The sequence below is a fragment of the Apodemus sylvaticus genome, chromosome 17, assembly GCF_947179515.1.
Source record: "Apodemus sylvaticus chromosome 17, mApoSyl1.1, whole genome shotgun sequence".
NCBI lineage: Eukaryota > Metazoa > Chordata > Mammalia > Rodentia > Muridae > Apodemus > Apodemus sylvaticus.
In genome coordinates this window covers 42487590-42512265 of record NC_067488.1, presented here as the reverse complement: position 1 = coordinate 42512265, position 24676 = coordinate 42487590, and the positions used below count along the sequence as shown (strand labels likewise).

Here is a 24676-nt window from a genome sequence, read left to right as displayed (position 1 = left end):
ATTCCCTTGTTGTAGGATATACCGCTGAGCCATCTCTCTGGATGCACATCTGACTTTATAAAGGATGATAGTGAGTTCTGGGATTTGAACTCCCTGTTTTTGGAGATGGTTTCTCTGTGTAGCTCTGGCTGTCCTGGAACTCACTCTGTGAACAGACTAGCCTTGAACTCTTGCTGAGAGTAAAGGTGTTTGCCACCACTCTACTGAACTCACATTCTTTTTTTTTTTTTTGGTTTTTGTTTTCAATTTTCTTTTTTTAAATTAGATACTTGCTTTATTTACATTTCAAATGATATCCCTTTTCCGAGTTACCCCTATGAAAATCCCCATCCCATCCCTCCTCCCCCTGCTCACCCCCATCTCACATTCTTAATGTTGCATACAAAGTGCTTCTTCCCAGCTTTTATTGCTCAGTAAGGTAGTGATTTTGTTTCCATTTCATCAATGAGAAACCAAGTCTAGAGTTAAGAAATTTGTAGAGTTCCTTTCCCTATAACAGTGCCTACTTCTCCAGTTCTTTTGATCAAAGCTTAATTAATCTTGTGCTTAACTCATGTACAGGTGGTGATCATGCTTTTAACAGATAGGAGAATAGTGCCATCTACCGAGCTACTTCTAATTTGCATTTCCTTTTAACTGGGTTGACTTGTTGAATGCATTACCATTTCTGTAAAGCTTGCAGATAATAGCCAGTTCCTTGTTTGTACACACACTGAGAGTTCATCTTCACCAAATGCTTGTAAATATCAAACTTGGTGATATGTCCTGCACTCCCAGCATTCTGGGGAGTGTGATGGGTAGGAGTGACAGTTTGATTGGATTTGTAGTCTTTGTGGAAACATACCTCTGGGTGTGTGTGAAAATTTTTACAGCAAGGTCTAACTGAAGAGGGAGGACTCATCCCTCAGTGTATGGATGACACTATTCCTTATGTTGGAGACCCAGGGGCACTAAGAAGGAGAAAGCAATTGAGTCACATCATTCATCTTTGTCTATATCTACCTTTCTTTTCTTTTCTTTTCTTTTCTTTTCTTTTCTTTTCTTTTCTTTTCTTTTCTTTCTTTCTTTCTTTCTTTCTTTCTTTCTTTCTTTCTTTCTTTCTTTCTTTCTTTCTTTCTTTCTTTCTTCTTTCTTTCTTCTTTCTCCTCCCTCCCTCCCTCCCTCCCTCCCTCCCTCCCTCCCTCCCTCCCTCCCTTCCTTCCTTCCTTCCTTTTCCTCCTCTTCTTTTAAAATTTATTTTTATTTTATGTGTGTTGGTGTTTTGCCTGCCTGTATGTCTGTGTGAGGGTGTTAGATCCCCTGGAACTGGAGTTACAGACAGTTGTGAGCTACATGTAGGTGCTGAAAATTAAACCCAGGTTTTCTGGATGAATATTCAGTGATATTAATGCCACTGAGCCATCTTTTCAGATTTTTTTATTTTATTTTATTTTATTTTATTTTATTTTATTTCATTTTATTTTAATTTTTTGGTTTTTTGGATTTGTTTTTTTCAAGACAGGGTTTCTCTGTATAGCCCTGGCTGTCCTGGAAGTCACTCTGTAGATCAGGCTGGCCTTGCACTCAGAAATTCACCTGCCTCTGCCTCCCAGAGTGCTGGGATTACAGACATGCACCACCATCGCCCAGCTTATTTATTTATTTATTTTCAGAAATTTTTAAAAAAGATGTATTTATTTATTAATTATTTGTAAGTACACTGTAGCTGTCTTCAGACATTCCAGAAGAGGGCGTCAGATCTTCTTATGGATGGTTGTGAGCCACCATGTAGTTGCTGGTATTTGAATTCAGGACCTTCGGAGGAACAGTGCTCTTAACCACTGAGCCATCTCTCTAGACCCCAAATTTTTGGTTTTTGAGATGGAGTCTCACTATGTAGTCCTGGCTGGTGTGGATCTCCCTGTGTAGACCAGTCTGTCCTCTAACTCAAAGAACTCTTCCTTCTTGAGCATTGGGATTAAGGTGTTCAAGATCTGCATCTTGAGTATAGATTCATTGTGACAAGCTGCTTCATGCTCCTGCCCTGTGCCTGACTTCTGTGATGGACTGTACCCTTACTGTGAACCACAAGAGACTCTTTGACCCTGGATTGATGCCTTTTTCAAGAAATGATTTGCCTCCATCCACCCCCCTGAAATTATAAATAATTGCATCATTTCTTTCTTTCCTTTCTTTCCTCTAGACCCTGCCATGTGTATCCCCTTGCTCTTTTTCAAATTTGTAGCCTCTTTTTCTTTAATTTTTGTTGTTTGTATATGTGTGTTCCTAAACACATAGTACAGTCTGTTTAATCTGCATAATGTTTCTTGATTATCTGTGTTTTCAGGGTTTAGCATTGGTATTCTATAACCAGTTGACATGCTTTTTCCTAGAGAAGACTTTCTCTACTCTCAGCATTTCTTAGTTGCCTTTTGAGTTGCTTCTTATAGGTGTTTGTCACAGCAGTAGAAAAAAAACCAGTAAGTCACTCAGCTTCACAGTGAATTTAAGGCTGGTCTGGGTTATATACATTCTTGTTCAAAAAAACGAAACAATGGCCACAAGACCCTAGAAGTAGGCAGGCTGCATTTCCTAGGATTCTTACTTTCAAGTTTGAGAGAAATGCAGGGATGTGCTCTATTCTCTTTCTATGTGTTTTTGCACATCCTGCCATATTAGTTATTGGAGCAAACAAAGTATTGTACAGTGGCAAGGAGACCCTTTATTGTCAAAATCTATTTGTTTATTTCTTTTTTTAAGATTTATTCATTTATAAGAACATTGTAGCTGTCTTCAGACACACTAGTAGAGGGCATCAGATCCCATTACAGGTGGTTGTGAGCCACCATGTGGTTGCTGGTAATTGAACTCAGGACCCCTGGAAGAGCAGTCAGTGCTCTTAACCACTGAGCTGTCTCTCTAGCCCCTATTTGTTTATTTCTTTTTTCTTTTTTCTCTTTTGATTTTTCTGTGTATCCCTAGATGTCCTGCAACTCATTCTATAGACCAGGCTGGCCTCGAAATCATAGATCTACTATCTCTGTCTTCTGAGTGCTGGGTTAAAGGCATGCACCACCACCTGGCTTGAATTATTATTTTTTTGGATAAACTATTAAAAACATGGTTGGGAGCTGGGCAGTGGTGGTGCATGCCTTTAATCCTTGCACTTGGGAGGCAGAGGCAGGCAGATTTCTGAGTTCCAGGCCAGCCTGGTCTACAGAGTGAGTTCCACGACAGCCAGGGCTACACAGAAACCCTGTCTCGAAAAACCACAAAAACCAAACAAACAAACAAACAAAAAAAAAACCATGGTTGGGGCAGTGAGGTGGTTCAGTAGATACAGGCACTTGTATCTAATGATCCCAGTTTGATCCCTAGAGCCATGTAAAGTTAGAGGAAAGAAACAACTGCACAAGGTTGTTCTCTGACCTCCAGAAACCTCTGTGTACACACACGCACAGGATGATAATAAGGAAATAAAAATGTTTTAAATGTAGGGTAATTAAAAATCAATTAAAGATGGTGAAAATGCATATTTCATCCATTTCATACGTATGACAATAATACAGAAAAGAGTATTTCACATTAGTAGCTATTAGAAGAGACAGATTATAAACTTCAGTGAGGTCTTGCTATGTTAGAACTAAACAGGGTGATTTCATCACAGCAACAAAATGCCATCAGAACAAAAATCAACAAAAGAAAACACAAAAGGGAGAATGTTACTTATTACAAACAAGTCAGGCATTCTGTGATAATGACATGTGAACAAACTATTTTGATATAGTTATATGGTGATAAATAGTAGGTATTTGCTGATAGCCTCTTGGACAGTTAGTATTTGGGGACAGACGGTGATGACAGGTTGATCCTACTTTACATGGTTCATTGTTGCATTACATCTGGGTATTTTCCCCTGGAGATCACTTCATTAATCTTAGTTTTAGAAGGCTTAAAGTGTGTTTAAGTCTGAAGATTTGACAGTTGCTTTCACCAAGTGGCAGTCACTGCAGTTGTCATTGCCTGCAGTTTCAGTGCGGAATAACCACATACAGTATATTGATTTCTGTTGGATTTAGTGTGTTATTGTTGTACTGCACATAGTAAATTAGTCATCATTTAAAATGTCTTCTAAAATGTTGCATTATGACCTAATTTCACTGAAATGTTAGCATAAATGCAGAACAGCACAAATGTAGACAAGGCTGAGAGGTTGGGTTTGGTGGTACATTCCTGTGATTCCAATAGTGAGAGTTGGAGACTAGAGAGTTAATGGTTTGAGGCCAGCCTGGGCTGCATGACACCATGTCTCAATGCTCCAACACACTTTAGAGAAAAAAGAAAGGAAAAAAGGTGAAATATAAATGTAAAAAATATTTATTTCTTATGTTAGAAAAGTATTTTAACAAATTTTAATTAAAATGCCTTAAAACATATTGTAAATCGTTTGCCTAATGTGCATGAAACCCTGGGATTGATCCCAGTACTGTGAAGTTTCTCTGCCTTCAGGATCCTCTCTGTGAACACCTGGTGTAAATATCTAGCTTTATAGCCTGTGCCTTTTCCTCAGTATTATTTTAATGCCCTTTGCTGTTATTAAATATGCCAAGAAAAACAGTTTATGGGAGAAAGAGTTTATTTGTCTTATAATTCCAGATTACAGTGCATCATTGGGCAAGAACTTGGAAGCAGTTAGTCACTTACATTGGAGAGCACTGAATTAATGTGTGTATGCTAGTGCCCAACTCACTTTTACAGTGTTTAGAAGTCTTTGTCTGGGAATTGTGCCACTCACCCACCTTAGGGTGCTAATCTTCCCACCTTAGCTAAGCAATTATGATATTATCCCTTAGACCTGTCCTCAGCACAGCACAATATAGACAGTCCCTCCCCTTATTAAGATTCTTTTCCAAGGTCCAAAATTCCTTAACAACAACCCTTTTAGTTAGTTGCCTCCCGTTTTTGGTTTTTAATGTAGTCCTGGCTAGCCTGGAGTTCCCTAAGGTAGAATAGACTAGCTTCTTTTTTTTTTTTTTTTTTTTTTTTTTTTTTTTGGTTTTTCGAGGAAGGGTTTCTCTGTGTATCCCTGGCTGTCCTGGAACTTACTCTGAAGACCAGGCTGGCCTCAAACTCAGAAATCCGCATGCCTCTGCCTCCCAAGTACTGGGATTAAAGGCGTGCCCCACCACTGCCTGGTATAGACTAGCTTCAAACTGACAAAAGATACTGTTGGCATTCCTTCTAGGCTCTGCCCAACAGTTGGCAATAACTAGGTAGGCCTGGCTTGCTATAAAAGGGGATGTTTGGCCCCCTCTTCACTCTTTCTGTCCTTTTCCTCTCCCTATGTAAGACCTGAAAAAAACCAAGTGTGCCCCAGCGCCCCACGCCTCAGAAGGCGACACCCATATCACTCGAGAGAAACGGTCTTGATGCAATAAGCAAGAGGATTTTTATTCCAGAACTCTGGGTTCCACAGCCGTACACCGCGCAGGGGTAGAGGACTGTGGACCCCAGAATTGCAGACAGCTTTAGAAGTTTACAACAAAGCCCACAAATCACAAACCAATCATTCCTTAGCATCAAGAGCCCGAATAGTGCGAGCCAATCGATTTGTACCACTCCATAGTTTTTTAGGCCAATCAGTTTAAATTATCGGAGCCCTGCTCCGTGGACCAATTAGTTTCCTATTTTCTTGGAGGTCTATAGCTGCGTGAACTCCTGAATGGGGGTAATGGCGTAAGCAGTTTACAGAAGCAAGATAAGCAGATAATTAGCTCATTTCCAGTTACCTTATAGGGTCAGGATCACCTATTCAAGGCCTTTTTGCCTAGCTCTTAACAAAGCGAGCGCAGGGGCTCTGGAATGTGACCTTTGACCTAGTTTCCAACAAAGAGCACAAAGAGCAGGCTCTGGAATATGAAGTGTTTGGGGCTTCTTAGAAGACTGGAGTTAGAGCTTCTTTGGAGCGAGATAGCATTTTAAACTTCTGACTTCTTGGGGTCATTAGAGACTTAGGCTGTATTTTCTATCCTTTCACCTAACCCCCTTTATTCTCCCTAACCCCCTTTTCCCTCTCTCCCCTTCCCCTCCTCCCTCTCTCTACTCACCTTTCCTCTTCCTCCTTCCTCTCTCCCCCCTCCCTCTGTCTGTCTGTCTCTGTCTCCATTCCCTTTTCAACTCCCCTTCCCATGCCCTAAGTAGATTCTATTCTATACTATACCCATACCTCAGAGGGAAGGAATGCCTCAGCGTGGGCCCTGCCTCCCATCTCACCATACTGTGCTCTACCAAACATATCCTGGTCTTTTTATAAAACATAACAGATCCTCTGATTTCTGTTTCCCAAGCTCTGGAATTAAAGGCCTTTATGCCCGATTCTGGAAGTTTTTTTATCTTAAACTTTTTTTCATTTACTGGAGAAGACTCAGGATGATAGTAATGCAAATATTCAGAGTATTTGCTGGCAGCAAGGATGTTTTTATAAACCAATGAAGTAATTGTCAAATAAAGAAAATTCATAGCCGGTTGGTGGTGGCGCACGCCTGTAATCCCAGTACTCTGGGAGGCAGAGGCTGGTGGATTTCTGAATTCGAGGCCAGCCTGGTCTATAGAGTAAGTTCTAGGATAGCCAGGGCTACACAGAGAAGCCCTGTCTTGGAAAAACCAAATCCAAAAAAAAAAAAATTCATATTCTACATGCTGATCTATATTATTACTGGCACAGTTTTGAGCCTGGAGGGTAGCCACTGGACATTCCTCTACCTCTGTACAGTAAATTATACAGAATGAAACCTACTGGGTGGGGCTTTCAGTCTTCCTCTGTTGCTACCCTTTTTTATATGCTAATCCCGGAATCTACTCTTCCTTATTTCCTGTTTTGCCTATCTAAATTGTGGCAGCTGACCTATACTTGTGTCTTAACAGAGGCTCTTCCCCTTGATATAGGGTCCAATTCTGGCAGTATCCAATCATTCTTCCTTAGTCTTTCCACTTGAGATAAGTTTCTCTGCATTCTCTCTCTCTCTCTCTCTCTCTTTTTTTTTTGGTTTTTTTTTTTTTTAAAGATTTATTTATTATTATATGTGAGTACACTGTAGCTGTCTTCAGATGCACCAGAAGAGGGTGTCTGATCTCATTATGGATGGTTGTGAGCAACCATGTAGTTGCTGGGATTTGAACTCAGGACCTTTGGAAGAACAGTCGGTGTTCTTACCCGCTGAGCCATCTCTCCAGCCCCTGCATTCTCTTTTTATGGCATTGTTAAGTTGGAAGGACTTTAGATTTTCCCTTATTTTGGGTTTATCTGATATTTTCTGATGACTGAATCAAAGTTTTAGCATTTTTAGCAGGCCTGTCATAGAGAAGAGACTGTGACTTTCTTAGAGTCATGCTGGTATATGGAACAAGTTTCCTATGTTACTGCTTCTTCTTGAGGTCATATGTCACACAAGGTGTCCTCTCAGGAGCTAAAGATACAGTTGTGCTGCCAGCAACAGCCTGAGGAGTTCTTTTCAGAGACTACAGCTCTTTAAAGATGAGAGTGTTGACTTCACTACAGGAATGAATTTCAGGACAGGCCAGTTTAAAGTTGAAGTTTGTTAAGAAATGTTTTAACAGATTTCAGCAGAATAGGTAGGTGCTCAGGGAAAGTCTCAGACACCCAGGAGTCTTGATATAGGCTTCTCAGGAGAGTCTCTTGTGGCTTCACAGTAGCCACAGGGATGGTTTTGGTGACCTTTGAAATTACATATCAAAGAGTGGTTAAGAACTCCCCCACCCACCTAAATGAGGTCACACCTGGTTCCCCGGGTGCTCTGTTGCTTTGGGTAGGATTATACCCAAACTGTAGGTCACTAGGGTTGGTGGGAAATTAAGGTGTTTTTACTGTAAACAAAATTGTACATTCTTGTTTGTATGATAATCACATAATTTAGATTTACAGTTAGCAAAGGAGTAAGGCCTTACTAGAAGGAACCTTGTGGTGCTCTGAGTGAGAGTGTCCTCCATAGGCTGAGGTGTGTGAGTTAATACGTGGTCCACAGGTGTTGGTGCTGTTTTAGGTGCAGGATTAGGAGTTGTGGCCTTGCTAGAGGAAGTGTGAGGTTTGAAAGCCTCGTACCATTTCCTAATTTGCTTTCTCTCTTTCAAGATGTGAGCTCTCAACATCTTTGGCTTTGCCACTACAGACTATCCTCCTTGAACCATACGACTCTTACTTCTATAAGTTGCCTTGGCCATAGTGTTTTATCACAGCAACTAGGGGGTTACTAATGCAGACCTTAAGCATGGTTTATTGCCATTTTAACATTCATATGTTAAAGGGTTGGTCAGTGGTTAAGAGCACAGACTGCTCTTCCGGAGGTCCTGAGATCAAGTCCCAGCAATCAAATGGTGGCTCACAACCATCCGTAACGAAATCTGATGCCTTCTTCTGGTGCATCTGAAGACAGCTACAGTGTACTTAGATATAACAATAAATAAATCTTTAAAAAAATTTCATATTTGAAACATCTCTTTATAAAAGCAGTGTTATCTCTGTGTGAGCATCCTTTACAGGAAATCTTGTTAATTATGCTGGAATTCTTGATACTAAGCTGACAAATTTAAACAGACTTTGTGGTAAATAGTCTCAGTCCCTGGACAGGTCTGACCCCTAAGATTTGCTAGATTTGCAAAGTTTTTGAACTTTGCCTTAAAACTTTGAAGACAAATAAGGATAGAATATGGAGTTTTTAAAACATTTTTTTTGTTCCCTTCTAGAATGTCTCCCTTTGAATTATTTTCTAGCTATATGTCAGTTATGCTTTTGTTACTAAAGTTCTGGAAATAACCTTGATGGACATACCTAGAGCTGAGTTTTTATGGTGATTCTAAATCTTGTCAAGTTGACAATGAATATGAACTTCACAGCATCTTTTCACAGTCTGCCACAGATTTGCATTTAGATTTAGATATGGGACTAGGGGGATGGCTCACTGGGTAGAGGTGCTTGACCCTAAGCCATAAAAGGACTTAAGTTTAGTGCCTGGGGACTCACATGACGGAAGGAAGGAAATAACCAGCATCTGCATGTTTTTCTGATTTTAACACAATGCAAGTTGCATATATATAACAAGTAAATAAAATGTAACATTAAAAAATAGATTTAGATAGATGCTATTTGTTCCCACTTTTGCCTTGAATTTGTAACAGCTTGTGCTCTGAGCATATCTGTCACACCATCAGATGCTTAACCTGCCGTCCTGAAGTTCAGAGCAGGGCATGATGCCCAGGCAAGAGAGTACAGAATCATGGCACATGCCAGATGCTATAAGAATTTTCAAGAAGAAATTATGAAGGTTTGGCTTGCCTTGGGTGATTTTTTTCATTGTCTTAAAATAACTTTTAAAAATGATTTTATCCACTATTTGTAGGCAGTTCTATAAGAAAGAATAAGAAAGACAACAGAGTCCCTTCAGAGGCTTGTGACTCTAAAGTCCTGTGAACCAGAAATATATGGTTCTAAACCATCCCCCAAAGCCCTAATTTTTTTTTTCACGATTTGAAGGCATTGTCCCTCATGTTAGGAAGACATGGCCACAGCTACATTGTGCAGCTATGGCAGTAGGAGTTTATTCAGCTCAGCAGGCTTTCTCCTTTTTTTCTATTTTATTCATTAAGGCTCCAACCCATAGGATGGATCTGAGAGGAGTTGGGGAGGTGAAAAACATGTATTACATGAAAAATATATTATAGGTCAAAATATATTACATGAAAAAAATTAATTAAAAAAGCTGGACCAAATTAAGCATTATAGTTTCTGTAGAGATAATTGTTAAGCAGAGGCAAATTTTTGCCTTAGGAAGATCTTCTTATCAGTACTTGGTTTGAAGGTGGTAATATAAGTTGTTATCAAAGCCAGTAGTAGAAAGCTTCTTTTTAGAGAAGGGGGGGGTGGTAATGAGAAAAGGCTGTTTTTAGAAGTGAAGTTTACATGCAGAAAATAGAAATAAACTTGGAGCAGATCAGAACTGTACCAGCATTGTAGCAGAGACTTGACAATATACTTCAGATAAATCCTGGTATTTTAAAACTAATCATCGCAGGAGGTTGGGCTACCTCCTTGATGAGTTTAATGACATGCTTGACTATATTTTCTTGTACTTTATAGAAGATTATAACAAAACATTCTTAGATTTGTATTTCTGTAGTGCTTGCAGTTTCTTTTAGAATTGTATTTATATCTTGGTTAACTAGAACTTTGTTTTTTTTTTTTTTAAGATTTATTTTATTTATTATATGTAAGTACACTATAGATGTCTTCAGACACTCCAGAAGAGGGAGTCAGATCTCCTTACTGATGGCTGTGAGCCACCATATGGTTGCTGGGATTTAAACTCAGGACCTTTGGAAAAGCAGTCAGTGCTCCTTACTGCTGAGCAGTCTTCTCAGCCCTGCTACTTTTTGTATATACTCTGTATTTGTTAACTCTTTTGGGGGGTGGGGTAGGGGTCTGGAATTATAGTCTTTTAAAACTAGAAGTTCACTATTGCTTTTTTTTTTTTTTTTTTTAGTTTTAGCTGTGAGTGGGAGTATGTGCCATAGCGTAAATGTGGAGGTCAGAGGACAGACAGCCTCAGGTGTCCGGCCTTGTCTTCTACCTTGTTTGAGATAAACTCTCTTGTTATTTGTTTCTCTGGACTTCAGGCTTGCTGTCCTGTGAGCTTCTGGAATGTTCCCGTGTTGACTTTCCTTCTCCCTGTTTGGGTGTGTTGACACTTTTCCTACAGTCCACTAACATGTTATATAGATTCCAGGGATCTCAATCAGGTTGTCAGTATTACTCTGCTTCAAGTACTTTACAGTTGAACCATTTCTCCAGCCCTAATTTTTTTGTTTCTTTTTTTTCCTTTCCTTTCCCCTTTCCCCTTTCCCCTTCCCCCTTTCCCCCTTTCCCCTTTTTCCCCTTTCCCCTTTTTCCCCTTTCCCCTTTCCCTTTTCCCTTTTCTCCTTTCCTTTTTCCTTTCCTTTCCTTTTTGGGTAGTGCTGGATCTTAGACACTGGACTTTACACTGCAAGGGTCTGAAAATCGCTGAGGGAAGACCCCAGACTCAGATAATATGCAAAGACAAAGAATGTTTAATCTGTAGAAACAACCAGCATGCTTGGTCAACTATATTTTAAAATGCGGCCCCAGACAGAGGCATGCTGGATTTCTTATAGGGAACTGCGGGATTTCTCTAGAGGGATTAGGTAATCTAAAATTTCATTGGTAGGTGCTAGGGGTTCACAAGTGGTCAGTGGTCTGCACTCCTATGTCATGAACGTTTAACCATAGGATGGGTTAAGACTGTCCAGTACAGATGACCCATCCTGGGATAAGATATTTTCCCATTTTTGTGATTATCCTTGGGCAGTTCTTTGGGAGGGGTTTTTATAATCTTGTTCTTTTCCTGGAGCTGTTGCCTTTTGGCCTGGTTTCTGGGATTTATGGTCTCTTCCTGGAGTTGGTGCCTATGACCTTTTTGAAATCAGGTCTGATTTTTAAATGAAGACAAATGGGGTTTTTGTTGTCATTCCAACACAAGTTCTGAATTTAGGTCCTTTAAATTTAAACCTAATCGGAGAAGAATTTAGTTTTTTAAATGATGTAGTCACCACCATCAATTTAACCTTTGTACTGCCCTCCACCCTCAAGAAATTACATCCCTCCTGTAGTCACTGCCCATAATTCTTAGTCCAGACAAGAAAATTACCAATTTGCTTTGTCTGTCACCTGTGTCTGTGTAGGATGGTTCATAGGAAAGGAATCATACAGTACATGGTCTAATGCATTACTGGTATGGTTCGTTCACAGGGTGGCACGTGCCAGTGCTTTATTCCTTTTGTTGCTGAGTAATATTTGACGGGAAACATTGTACTTTACTTTCAGATTAAGCCTGCCAAAACCTTGTCTAATGTTTTTGTCCTTTGGCAGGAATTATGAGTCTGGAACCCAGATTCTTACCCTTCCTCCTTGTTTCTAGAATTGGCAGATGAGTACTAAAATAAAAGTACCTCCAGTCTCACATCCTAGGAGCTTCCTGCTGTCTTCTGCCAGGTGACTTTGCTATTTTTCTCACTTCCCTTGTTTTCTATGTAAATGCTGTTCTGCTGCTAGCTGTGGCCTTTGTCTTTGATTCAGATATTTCAGATCTACTTTTTCATTATAGACATGAGTCCCTTGCTGAAAAGAAGTGGTCAGTTCAGAGTGTGTTTGTGCCCTCTGTAATTAGCCTTATGTCCTGTCCTACTGAACTTCAGTATCTGGTAGATCTGAACCACGGTGGCAAGTAGATGCTCTCAGATAGGTTAACAGTGGGTGAATTTATGGTGTTTGCTATCTGTCAGGGAACTTCCATAGCTTTTCTTGTTTGCAGTCTAGACATGTGAATTGATCCAGTGTTTAAAAATGCATTGTACTTGTTTCAAAGAAGGTAAACTTTGACATATTTAGGTCCTGGGGTTTTTGACTCTTAGCAATTAAGTATCTTTATTATATTATGTTTAATTTGTATGGGACAGTAATGCTTTCAAATATTTTATTTTATTTTTTAAATTTATTTATATGAGTACACTGTAGCTGTCTTCAGAAACACCAGAAGAGGGAATCACATCTCATTATGTATGGTTGTGAGCCACCATGTGGTTGCTGGGAATTAAACTCAGGACCTCTGGAAGAGTAGTCAGTGCTCTTAACCGCTGAGCTGAGCCATCTCTCCGGTCCCCAGTATATCTTAATCTTAAAGGTGATTCATTGGGTTAAAAACTCTCCCTCCCTCCCTCCCTCCCTCCCTCCCTCCCTGCCTTCCTCCCTCCCTCCCTCCTTTCCCCCCTCATCTATCTGTCTGTCTGTCTGCCTGTCTGTCAGTTAGTCAGTCAGTCAATGCTGGACATGGTAGAGCACACCTGTAATCAGAACACTTAGGAAACAGAGATTAGCCTGGTTCACATAGCAAGTTCCAGGACAGCTATGCTTCTATAGTGAGACGTTGCCAAAAAAAAAAAAATTATTCATTTACTTGTGTGCATGTGTGTGTGTGTGTGAATCCTTTTTGTTTGTTTGTTTGTTTGTTTTGTTTTTTGGGGTTTTTTTTGGATTTGGTTTTTTTGAGACAGGGTTTCTCTGAATAGCCCTGCCTGTCCTGGAACTTACTCTGTAGTCCAGGCTGGCCTCGAACTCAGAAATCCGCCTGCCTCTGCCTCCCAGAGTGCTGGGATTACAGGTGTGTGCCACCACTGCCCGGCTGTATGTGTGAATTCACATATGCATGCCTTGGTTTGTGTGTGGAGGTCAGAAGATAGCTTACTAGAGTCAGGTCTCGCCTACCACGTGGATCTCAGGTTTGAATTCAGGTCATTAGGCTTTGTAGCAAGTGCCTTTACCCTGATGAGCCATCTTGCTAGCCCTTGTTAGGGGTTTGTTACATCAGTCTTCCAGAGTTCTAATCTGTCTGTCTGTCTGTCTGTCTGTCTGTCTGTCTTGTCTGTGTCTGGGTGTGTCTGCCTGTGTCTCTGTGTCTGTGACCACCATGACCAGCAGAGTGACGATTTGCAGGAGTACTGATTTAGCAAGACAAGAATGTAGTTAAGTAGCCATTCTTGGTTCAAACCTTCGGGGTCTGACCCTGAGTGGTTTATTTTTCGCATATTTAAGCATAGCACAATTTGGTGAAAACTTTCCTGGTGATAATTATTAACTTAATCCTGTGTGTACAATAAAGCTTAAGATATGACTATATCAGCTCTTTATAAAAAAGCATGTATTGTATCTTCCATAAAGATATGCTCTATAGATTGACAAGCTTATGATAAGGGTCTTTGGGGGAGGATCTGGTGTGGGTTCTGCCACAAAGATAACAAAAAGGTCACCAGGTTGTTAACCATATCTGCTTCCAGTCTTCTGGGAGACTAACTTTGAAAGAACATCCTGTGTATTTAACATTCCTGGTTCCTCTAGTGTTTATCTGTGAGCCTAAGAACCTCCATGACTCCTACATCTCCCCTTTTTTATTTTTTAAAGAGAAAATTGTAGTTGTAATAGATACGAAGGTTGAATGTGTTACCTGCGTGGCTAGTGTAACAAATATAGGTGATCATAACAATTATAAGAATAGCCAATAGAGGAACAGAGAAAGAGAAAAGCCATCTTGGCCATGACAGCCATTCCAAGGTTACTTGAGAGATTTTGTTTTATCTTTTTATGCAGATTATTTGCTTTGACCATAGTAGTATGAGAAAAATCTAACACATTAAGGGAACACATGCCAGGAAATTGTTGACAACCAAGATTATGTTGAACAACAAATAATTTATAATAGCTATTTTGTTAAACTATGGTTCTCAGTTCACCCACCTCTTGACTAATTTCTGCTAATGTTTTTGTTGTAATATAAGTAGTTTTACTAATCATACAGGCCATTTTTTAAAAAGATTTATTTATTTATTATAAATAAGTACACTGTAGCTGTCTTCAGACAGACCAGAAGAGGGCGTCAGATTTCATTACAGATGGTTATGAACCACCATGTGGTTGCTGGGATTTGAACTCAGGACCTTCAGAATCTTAATAGATGTAAGCTTAGTATGAGATTTCTAGCACTGAAAAAGTTATCTTATTTTGTAAATACTGGATGCTGCTTAGAAGTGTTTTATTTATTTAAATGTTCAATTCTCACGCAAACATAGGTCACAGACTTATAAATATACACATAGCTGGGCAGTGATGGCGCACACCTGTATAATCCCAGCACTCTGGGAGGGAGAGGCAGGCGGATTTCTGAGTTTGAGGCCAGTCTGGTCTACAAAGTGAGTTCCAGGACAGCCAGGGCTCTACAGAGAAACCCTGTCTTGAAAAACCAAATCCAAAAAAATCCAAAAAAAAAAAAAAAAAAAAAAACCAAAAAGAAATATACATGTGAGTATATTTCTCAGAATACTATTTTTTTCTAGATATTCCTCTGGCCATCTGACATAGAGTATTTATTTATTTATTTATTTATTTATAACAATAAATATATTTGTTTCAAAAATATTCTGATGTGTTTAAATAAAGCCACTGCAACATTATAAGAAACATGAAAACCAGTTTCTTATTTTTATGATATACTTTTGTTGACATTTATTAGCAGTTCATTTGTTAAAATGTTTATTCTGAGCTGGAGAGAGGACTGAGTAGTTAAGAGCACAATACTACTCTTGCAGAGGACCTGAGTTCAGTTCCTAGCATCCACATCAGGCAGCTCACAACTGCCAATAACTCCAGCTCTGGGGGAATCTGGTACCTTCTTCTGGAGTCTGTGAAAAACTGCACACATACAATATACATAATTATTAAAATAATAAAAATAATAAATAATACAATTTATTTTATTTAAATTAATATTTATATTAAATATTAAAATATTAAAATAGTATTTAATATTTAATTTAATTAAATATTAAAAATAATAAAAAAATTAAAAAGTATAGTTCATTCCCAGTGACTTGCAGGTCAGGTTGGACAGATTGTGCACAGCATTTGCTAGAGTTAACTTTCTGCATACCGATCGTGCTCATAGCATTGTTTACTAGCCTGATGTTTTTTTAGTCCAGTTTTGCAGTTGGTACTACTTCTGCAGTGGAAGTTTAAGAGAAGTATCAGAGCAGTGCACCTGTGATTTATTGTGTACCTGGGATATAGATAGGCACATTTATTTTTTTTTTAGGCTCTATGTTGTCCTTTTAAAAAAAATGGTCATTCTGTAACTGTAACTGTTTATCTGCTTCTGACCAGTGGGATCTGGAGGTGACATGGGGTCTAGGATGGAGACAGGACTTACCATTAGGGTATATTACTGTATACCTTTTCTGTGACCTAGGAGAAAAAAATACAAATTCCCTCACTATCTTCTTACTGCCTTGATGCAAATGGAGGATGGGTGGAACATGGTGTCCACAGTTCTGTGGTAGCTGCTACCACAGATTATGGAGATTATGCTAGAATAGACACCTTTACCTCCTATCAGAGTTTGCTTTTAGTGGAGGCTGTGGAGCTGTAAACTGCATCAGTAAACCAGGTGGGAAATGCAGTAGAAAAGTAGATAGGCTCTGTGGCTTCAGTTAGGGTGCTCAGGTCAGGTACACATTGAGTAGGTGATATTTGAGCAAGATGTGGTAGGGAAAGGACATGGCTGTGAAAGCTGAGGCAAGGCCATTCCACGTGGAGGAGGGGCAGGCAGTACAGAGGTGCAGAGAGCAGCAAGAAAGTCAGTACAGTGGTTGGTTCTATGGAAACCAACAGATAGATAATCATGAGATGAGGGTGTAGGCAGGTGAGCCGTATCACACAGGGCTTTGCGTACTCTGCTAAGTATTTTGGTGTGTATTTTGGGGAAATGTTGACTGAGATTCAAATAGAGGAATGAATGATATGCTTACTCTTTCCAGAGCATCAGCAGCTGCTAGGTTTAGGATAAAATCCAAGGAAGAAGGCTATACCTATTGTCCTGCAGGAGCCTGAATTAGAATGTGGGCAGTCGTCAATGATAAGTGCATGGACACGGCTGTGTTCTAAAGGTATGGATAGTGGGTTTTCGACAGATGCTAGAAGGCAGCAGTGACTAGGGTTGAAGGGTTTTGGTATTCTACAAATAGTACTGTCTGTTTTCTTGTAAATTTAAATATAATAGGTTTACTTGTGAAGAAGAATTTACTAGAGTTGCATTTCATTATGCTAATACTAAACATTAATTGGAACAACACAGAATTTTTAGTGAATGCTGGTCCTGTATATTTTGCAAGATAGATACTACTTCTATTTTTTTTTTTTTTTTTTTTTTTTTTTTTTGGGATTTCGTTTTTTCGAGACAGGGTTTCTCTATATAGCCCTGGCTGCCCTGGAACTCACTCTGTAGACCAGGCTGGCCTCGAACTCAGAAATCTGCCTGCCTAGAGTGCTGGGATTACAGGTAGGTGTGCATCACTACTGCCCAGCAAGATAGATACTTCTTAATGTTTTCTTTTAAGTTTCATTATGGTCTACATCTGTTCTTTTAAAATGTTTGACCTCTCTGAATCATCAGAATCCTCTCTGGGATTGTGTCATAGACTAAGGGTTATTATTTTGATTGTAACCATAGGTTTTTGTTTATTGAGACAGGATCTTTCTTTGTAGATCAGGCTGATCTTGAACTTATAGATCTTCCTACCTCTGCCTCTTCAGTATTGGGATTAAAAGTTTACAGCACTATGCCTAACTATAACTACAATTTTTAGAAAGTTATGGTAGTCCTTTTGATTGCTACTAATGTACCTCCTCTCCATCTTTCCAGCAGTCATCTGACTCCATGATCCTCAGTGGGCTAAAGGGTTCTCAGGTTTTTGTTACTGCCTTAGTTCCACTGAGTACTAGGCATATCTTTAGTCATTTGCTCTCTGCGTAACTGTAGAAATTAGTCATGTTTCATACCTGGCTTTTCCACCCCTTGGAAGAACTTACATATAAAGAGGTAGGAATATTTGGACAGAGAATAAACTAAGTCTGTGAGAGGGTGTAGAGAGAGTCCCATCCATGGATTAAAACCAGAAGCCGGGTTCATCCTGCCCTTTCTTCCTACTCCCTTCTCTCAGGTTTGTACTTGTCCCCTCCACTGCTCCTGCCAGTGCCTTAGCTCCATCCTCCTCACCCCTTCCCTGGCCCACTCTTTATTTGGTTCTAGGAGTCCTGAGGCTGTTATCAAGTTAGGCTCAAATGGTTTCTGGATTGGATGGGTGACTCAGAGTCCCTGTATCCCTTCTAGCAGGGAGGACCTCTGTATTTGTGCCTCCATAGTGGAGGCCTCGAGGTTGTGCTGCTCTGGCTCAGAAGGTGTCTTGAACAGTTAGTGCAGTGGGTGTGGAGTGTAGATTGGCAGTAGGAGTAGCTAGTGGTGGTTTCTGACAGTCATAAGTTTTCAGTAGACTCACCCTTGACTTGGATGACTTGTGCACCTGTTGGTGATGGCTGTGCTTATGTGGTAAGGCAGATAGTGTAAGGTAAGATAGCTTGTTGTGCTTCCTTCTTATTAGATGGCAATAGTCCTCTGTGGCTCTTCTCCGCTATAGTGAGGGCACTTCCCAGGGTATCCTTTTGGATCTGGTGGCTCCTTTGCTAGCTTCTTCTGTTCTGGCTCAGGAATGGTCTTTAGCGCTCTTGCAGCTGTTAAGTTTTGGAGACAAAGGTGTCATCACATTTAGTGATGGGACTGAAGAAAACTGTCCTGGGCATCGCTGGGTACAAATATTTTTCTTGTTCTAAGTATTTGTTCACTTCCTGTTTTCTGAAGTCAACAAATTAATAGAAAAACCTTGGCCCTTTACACAGTAAAGAAAGTGCCTGAATTTGACTGTTTGTGAGATTGTGTAACTGCAGAACCATCTACATACCAGGCAAGCAAGAACTGTGGAGTTTTAGTATATACTACATATGCTTGAAGGACAAGGTGTTAACCAGAAACTCCTTACCTGCTGTCCTGATGCTTTTGTGGAATGGAATTTTTGGCATGACCTTGACTCTCAGTTTGAATGGAAAAAGAAAGTTTTGGATTTAAAAAAAGTTGCTGATGTAGAACGTGAAAGCAGTTTGTGTCCTACTTTAGTGTGAGATAGTACTCATCTTTTGAGGCTAGAAAAAGAAATCATACTTGAAGCTAGAAAAAAATCTTGTATCTTGGATCCCTCATTATTCTTTAAGCATATTTTAAGGTAAATTAGCTACCTTAAGTTTTGGCTTATATTTTCTAGGTAATCTATGTGTATGTGTGTGTGTGTGTGTGTGTTTGTGTGTGTGTGTGTGTGTGTGTATTGTAAAAGTATCAGTGAGGGAAAATATTTTACCTCTGAGGTATTTAGGCTCATATAGGTCATCCCCTCCACATTTGGTTTTTACTTTGATTGTGATCATTTTTTCAAAATATATTTCATCAAGTTAATTATTTTTAGTCAAAGACCAGAATAAGGCTGGTAAAGTGCCAAAGGCATGATTCTGAAGACAGGAATTGTTTAGGAACCGTCTATGGACAGTTGATTTGGGTCAGACTGGATTTGCTTGCAGCTTACTCAGTTTTAGAGTCGACTGTCATTTTGTAAACAGAAGTCGGCCAGATGAAGTGAACAGAAGGGCGAGATTAGCATATTCATAAGGTGCTGGCTCTGGGACTTCTTTTTTCCTCCCCTTTCTCCCTCCCCCTCTTCCTTTCCCTGAATGAATCTAGGAACCCAGACCCATGGGGTCGCATGACTAGCTGGTTTTATTCTGTTCATTGGCTTAATCTGGCCAGGACGGTCTGTGTTTCAGATTGCGGAAGCAGAAGATTCAGTAACTGAGAGGCCACCGTGGAGCTGCTGGAAACTGTTACAGAAGGAGCACCTCTCAAACCGTGCTTCAGGCTCTGAAAAGAGGAGCACAGGGGAAGCTTAGTCTTGCTTTGGATCCAAGCAAATGCTGTCGGAGCGATGAACTGGGACTTTGTGTGCGGACTCCTGGCTTGATCTTGATAGGATTGGGTGTATGTTGTTGGAACGGGCAGGCCAAGAGGCCCTGAGACCTACAGGTGCCATCTGTATGGAGAAAAGCGGCTGTAGTCCATTTCCAGTGTGTTGGGCTAAAGGTATAGCAACTTAAAGATCTCTTCAGTGTGTGCTTATGTCAGTTCATGCTTTTGTTCTGAAAAAGCTAGGTAATAGTTCTTTCAGAACTTAGTTACAATTACATCTGAGGGAAAAAAAAAAGATGTGGTATAGGCTTACGACTGGGGCATAAAACCAGTTAGGTGACTTTGCAAGTAGAAAATGAAATGTTTGTATGGAACTGTGATTAAGATCACTGTCCTGTGCATAAGTCATGTGTTTTCGCTTTTTCCTTTTACTCAGGACTCCATTATCTATTCTGTGATTAGAAGCCTTTAAAGAACAAAGTGGTTAGTTTTAACTATAGGATCAGAGGAGAAAATGGTAATGTGGCTTTAGTTGTTTTAAAGTGGGTTTCCTTTATTGTCTATATGCAATGAGAATTTAACTTTAAGCTCTGTTATTTTGTGTTTATTACCACAGGTCAAGAATATTGTGAGTAATGAATTTTCTCCTTTAGTGGGAGAGTTTGTATTGATGCAGAAATGTTAATATGAAGTAGGGCATTTTCATTCTAGCATTCAAGGCAACATTTAGAAAGCATAGTTAATAAGTTAAAGAAGCTATAAAATTAATGCATAACTTAAGACAGACAAATTTGATTAGCTGTTTTGCTTAGTATAGTGGTGAATATTTAAGCCGTTAACACACTTAAGATTTTACAAAAATATGTCATTGTGTGAAATGCATTTAGGTACTGTGCTAATGTATTTAGGAAGGACTTCTAAAGGAGGAGCCTGTACTTTGTCAAGAGCTATGCTTTGATGAATGAACTAGAGGCTTATTCAGTTTAGTTTTTAGGTGAAAGATATTAGTTTCTTTAGACTAGGATGTGCTAACATCACACTGCAGTTTCAAGATTAGTTTTCATTGGTTGATTAGACTTTGCTACTTGTGTTAGGCTTTTGCACCAAAGCTTGCAACATTTAAACTGAATATGATAGTATCTGAATAAAGCACCTGTTACTTTTATTGCATAGGTATTCAGAGTAAAGATTTTGTAAAGTTAAATTGAAGCTCTCAAAATTTAAAAGACATTGCAATTGTAGTTTTGTGAGCTGAGGACCATGTAAATATGTAAATGAACATAACTGAGGCAAAGTTTAGGGTTACTGAAGAATTTGTAGGTTATATACAGAATGCCACCTCTATAGTCTATGGTTGCAGTAAAAGCTTTCCAGGTTGCCTCACAGACCATGACTAACAAAGAGCCTCAGAACTAGACCACTGGAGTGTTGAACAGTTAGCAACTGGATTTCCTACTCAAAGTTGTCCTAGAAATAAGAACTTTTTGACAAAAGAGAGAAATATTTTGACTCACCACAAAGAAATTTATTAGAGCAATTTGCTTTTCAAGTTTTTGCAGACTATTAGAGAAAATACGAATAGCTGATTTTTAATTAAAATGTACCTTTCTCTAGATGATAGATTGAGGGAGCAAAGCTCTCAGAGCAGAGAATGGGAACTGGGACACGTCAAGGACACAGCGAGACACAGTGGGCTCCATTTCTACATGCAGAGTCAGGTGCCTTCTCCTCTGTTGATAGTTTTACTTTGGTGGTTCAGGAAGAGAAGCTTCCCAGTGCAGCTGTCTTCATAAACTTTCTCTCTGACTACCCGCCCATTTTACTTTCTTGCATTAGGACCAGAAGGCAGGGGAGACTTGTCCCCATGCTTGTTAATACTGTCTTCATGATCAAAGATTTAGCTGACTGAAGTTATTTCAAGTATAATAGTTACAGTGTGTAGATAAAGTTAAAAGATCAGATATAAAGAATATATAACTCTCTGCTTGCAAATGGACATTCTAAACCATGCATTTCATTCAACCAGTCACATTAACCTCAAAACACTTAGCAGTGCCCCAGTTTTAAGAAGAGGTAAGATTCTGAGCAGGACAGGCTAAAAATAGTAGAACAGACCTATATTTGTAAACTTTGAGGTGGATCTTCAAGGTACCCTTAATATTCAAGGGTTTGTTTTTTAATAATTTAATGTATTGTTTGGTTTGAAAAATCATCCAAGAAGATTATGTTTTAAAATATTTAGAGAGATATATAGTTACAGTGTGATTTCCTAGGCATAAAATATGTATTAATTAAGAATACTAAGTATAAATATTCTCATAACATTAGGTTACAAAGTGTTGGGAGGAAAACCTGCTTGTGGGGTTTTCTGATTATCAGTTGTTCAATAATTGTAGCCAGTGGGGGTGGGGGGAGACTGGCCATTACAGTGGTGCCAGAGGTTTGGTTGGTAGGGAAAAGTGTGTTTTCTGCTTTCTTTAAATTTTTTTTCTAGTAATAGAGATTTTTATGTACTTCTGTCTTATCTGGTTCATAAGTCATACTCTGCATAAGAATTTAAAATTTTATCTATTCAACAATTTGTCCATCTGTTACCTTTTGTCCATCAGAGTTACCTTTCAGAGATGGGACTCTTAGTTGCTGTCCCAAATCTTCCCTGTCCTACTACACACTGGGCTCCCATGTACCTTATTCATCCTCTAGATCCAGGATGCCTCTTGGACTTTGCTTTTCACATACAAATCTGTCATTTTATTCTGATTATTACATGTCTAGAGTACATCTTGTGTTAATCAGTTTACCTTTCTGTTAATCTATGGTCTCACTGTGTTCATACCTGTTTGTTCATCTTTCTGTGAAAACAAAAATCTGATATTTTCCTGTTTAAAGCTGGTCAGTGACTTATTAGATTTGGATAACATCCCCCATTTTTACTGTGCCCCACAGGTCTCACTTCATCCTGTCTCTTTTGCCTTCTTCAGCTTTGAGCTATTGTTTTGCTCATTAGCAGTGTAGTCAAGGTAGGTTTTCAGTGCCTTGCACATTGGGCTCTCCCTCTCTTCTCTCAGACCTTCTGCACATGCTGATGCCTCCTTTAGAACTGTGCTTTACATTCACTGGCTCCCCCAATCCTATTTACAATTAGAGTACCCCTTAAATAATCTCTCATTTCTCAACCTAGACAGATCCTTTCCAGGGTTCCCACCAGAGTTTACACTTCTGCCCTAACACTGCATGTACTGTGACATGTCATTTGAGAGTTAACCTGTCTTTCTTACTAAAGTTTCTGTCTTTCTTACTAAATTTTAACATCGTCTGAGATGTCAGAATTTTTTCTGCCTAGTAAATAGTTGGCACAAGTGGATATTATTTTAAATATCTGTTAATGCATTCAATATTTAAAATATTATTTTAAAGGCTTTTTTTTGGAGCTACATTCTTTTGCTTATATTATGTTTTACATTATTAAACCTAGTTTTAGACTTATCAAATTGACTATTCTAATCTTAGTAGTGAGTGTGTGTTTTTGTTTTTTCTCTGAAAATAAAAATGTATGTGTAGAATTTAGCTTAGCAGTTGGCCTATAGCTGTATGTGGTGTGGCCTTAGTTTTCAGCTGTTGTCAGTTCTTTGAGACTTATTTGACTTTCACTAAATATTTCCTTTTTTCCCTGCTTTACCCCAAGTGGTTAGAGTCCCCCACTCCTTACTTTATGTTTGTGAATGTTTTGTCTGCATGTATATCTGTAACACATGTGTGCCTGGTGCCTATAGAGGCTAGGGGATCTTTTATCTCCTGAAACCAGAGTTACAGACAGCTCCATATGGGTGCTGGAAATTGAACCCTTGTTCTCTGGATGAATAGGAAGTGCAAGAGTAGGCAGTGCTCTTAATCACTGCGCTTCATCTCTGTAGCCTAGAGGGTAGTGGGGGTTTGTTTGTTTGTTTGTTTTTGAGGGGGCTTGGGGAGGAAGAGTCAGAGGGAAGAGGAGAGAAAGTAAGGTCTGTGCATCTTGTAATTGTTAAAGTTTATTTCACAGATACTAAATGTCACGTGTGAGCTGAGTTTGCACATGTGTATGGCTCCATTTAAGGCCCCTGAGATAGTGTTCATCAGCATCCCAGTTTTGCGTATGCAATAATGAAGCACTGAAGCTAAATAACTATTAGCAATAGTTCCTTAGGTCACAGCAAGCAGAGTTGGGTTCTACACAGTGGGGATCCGACCCAAGTGTGAATGTTCTGAATCACCACTCTCTGCCTGCGGAAATGGAAATAGGATAATATCGTAATGGAGTTGTTCACTTTGTCTAATGTTTGCATATTAAGAATCATAGATTCTACTCTTAAATGTTTTTCTCTGAAGTCATTAATTCATTTTACAAGTTTTTAGTGAACATTCAGTATTTGCTGAATGTATTTGTCAATACTTGGCTGATGCTAAGGAGTAAAAGGCACAGATTTCTGCTCCCTGAATTGATAGGGGTGGTAAACGTTATATCCAAGCTGGGGTCTGGTGACAGTCTAAAAGTAGTTTGTCAGGTAGGCCCACCTGAGAGGCTTATCCTAGAAGATGGAGGAAGAAACCCCCAACAGAATGCTTGACAGAGTCTTGATGGGATGGCAGTGTGCCTGGGAGAGGGTGACCTTCCTGACTTTTCTTTCTCTGACTTTCTCTCTTGACATGGGATGAAATAATCTTAAATTGCAGATCAGTTCTAATCTATTTTTGCTTTAAAATGGTTGAATGAGGGGAGTAGTTTTCCTGGAAGAAACATGGCTCTGTCTTTTTCAATGTAGTAAGCAGATAGATGTTGCTTCTGATGTCCTGACAGGAAGACTGTGCTGTACCCTCCCTCCTCATTTTTGTTGTGAACTGAGCAGCAGCCCCTCACCCTATTGCAGTGGCATTAGTCTGTCTTCATCTCATTCTTTCCCCCTGGGCTCATTATCAGTATTTGTTTTGACTGTGGGGAAGTAGTGGGAGGAAGTATCTTTGTTTTGTTTTCAGGAAGTGTTCTGGGTTAAAGTGCTAGCTCTAGCTTTGTCTGTATATATTTTTTTTTGGGGGGGGGGTTGGTTTTTTGGATTTGGTTTTTTTCGAGACAGGATTTCTCTGTGTAGCCCTGGCTGTCCTGGAACTCGCTCTGTAGACCAGGCTGGCCTCGAACTCAGAGATCCTCCTGCCTCTGCCTCCCAGAGTGCTGGGATTACAGGCGTGTGCCA

At 39.5% G+C, this 24676-nt stretch overlaps 1 protein-coding gene across 11 annotated transcripts in view; it reads left to right on the top strand.

The window, feature by feature from the left end:
• Ptk2 (protein tyrosine kinase 2) overlaps positions 1-24676 on the top strand; it is a 201556-nt gene that overhangs the window by 35901 nt on the left and 140979 nt on the right. For 8 of the 11 annotated variants that reach the window (XM_052161699.1, XM_052161707.1, XM_052161701.1 and 5 more), the window contains one exon: positions 19313-19625. The exons of the other annotated variants lie outside the window; for them this stretch is intronic. In XM_052161699.1, the coding sequence (XP_052017659.1) occupies positions 19526-19625 (100 nt within the window). In that variant the 5' untranslated portion in view covers positions 19313-19525. The remainder of the gene's footprint in view (positions 1-19312; positions 19626-24676) is intronic. 11 annotated transcript variants of the gene reach the window in all.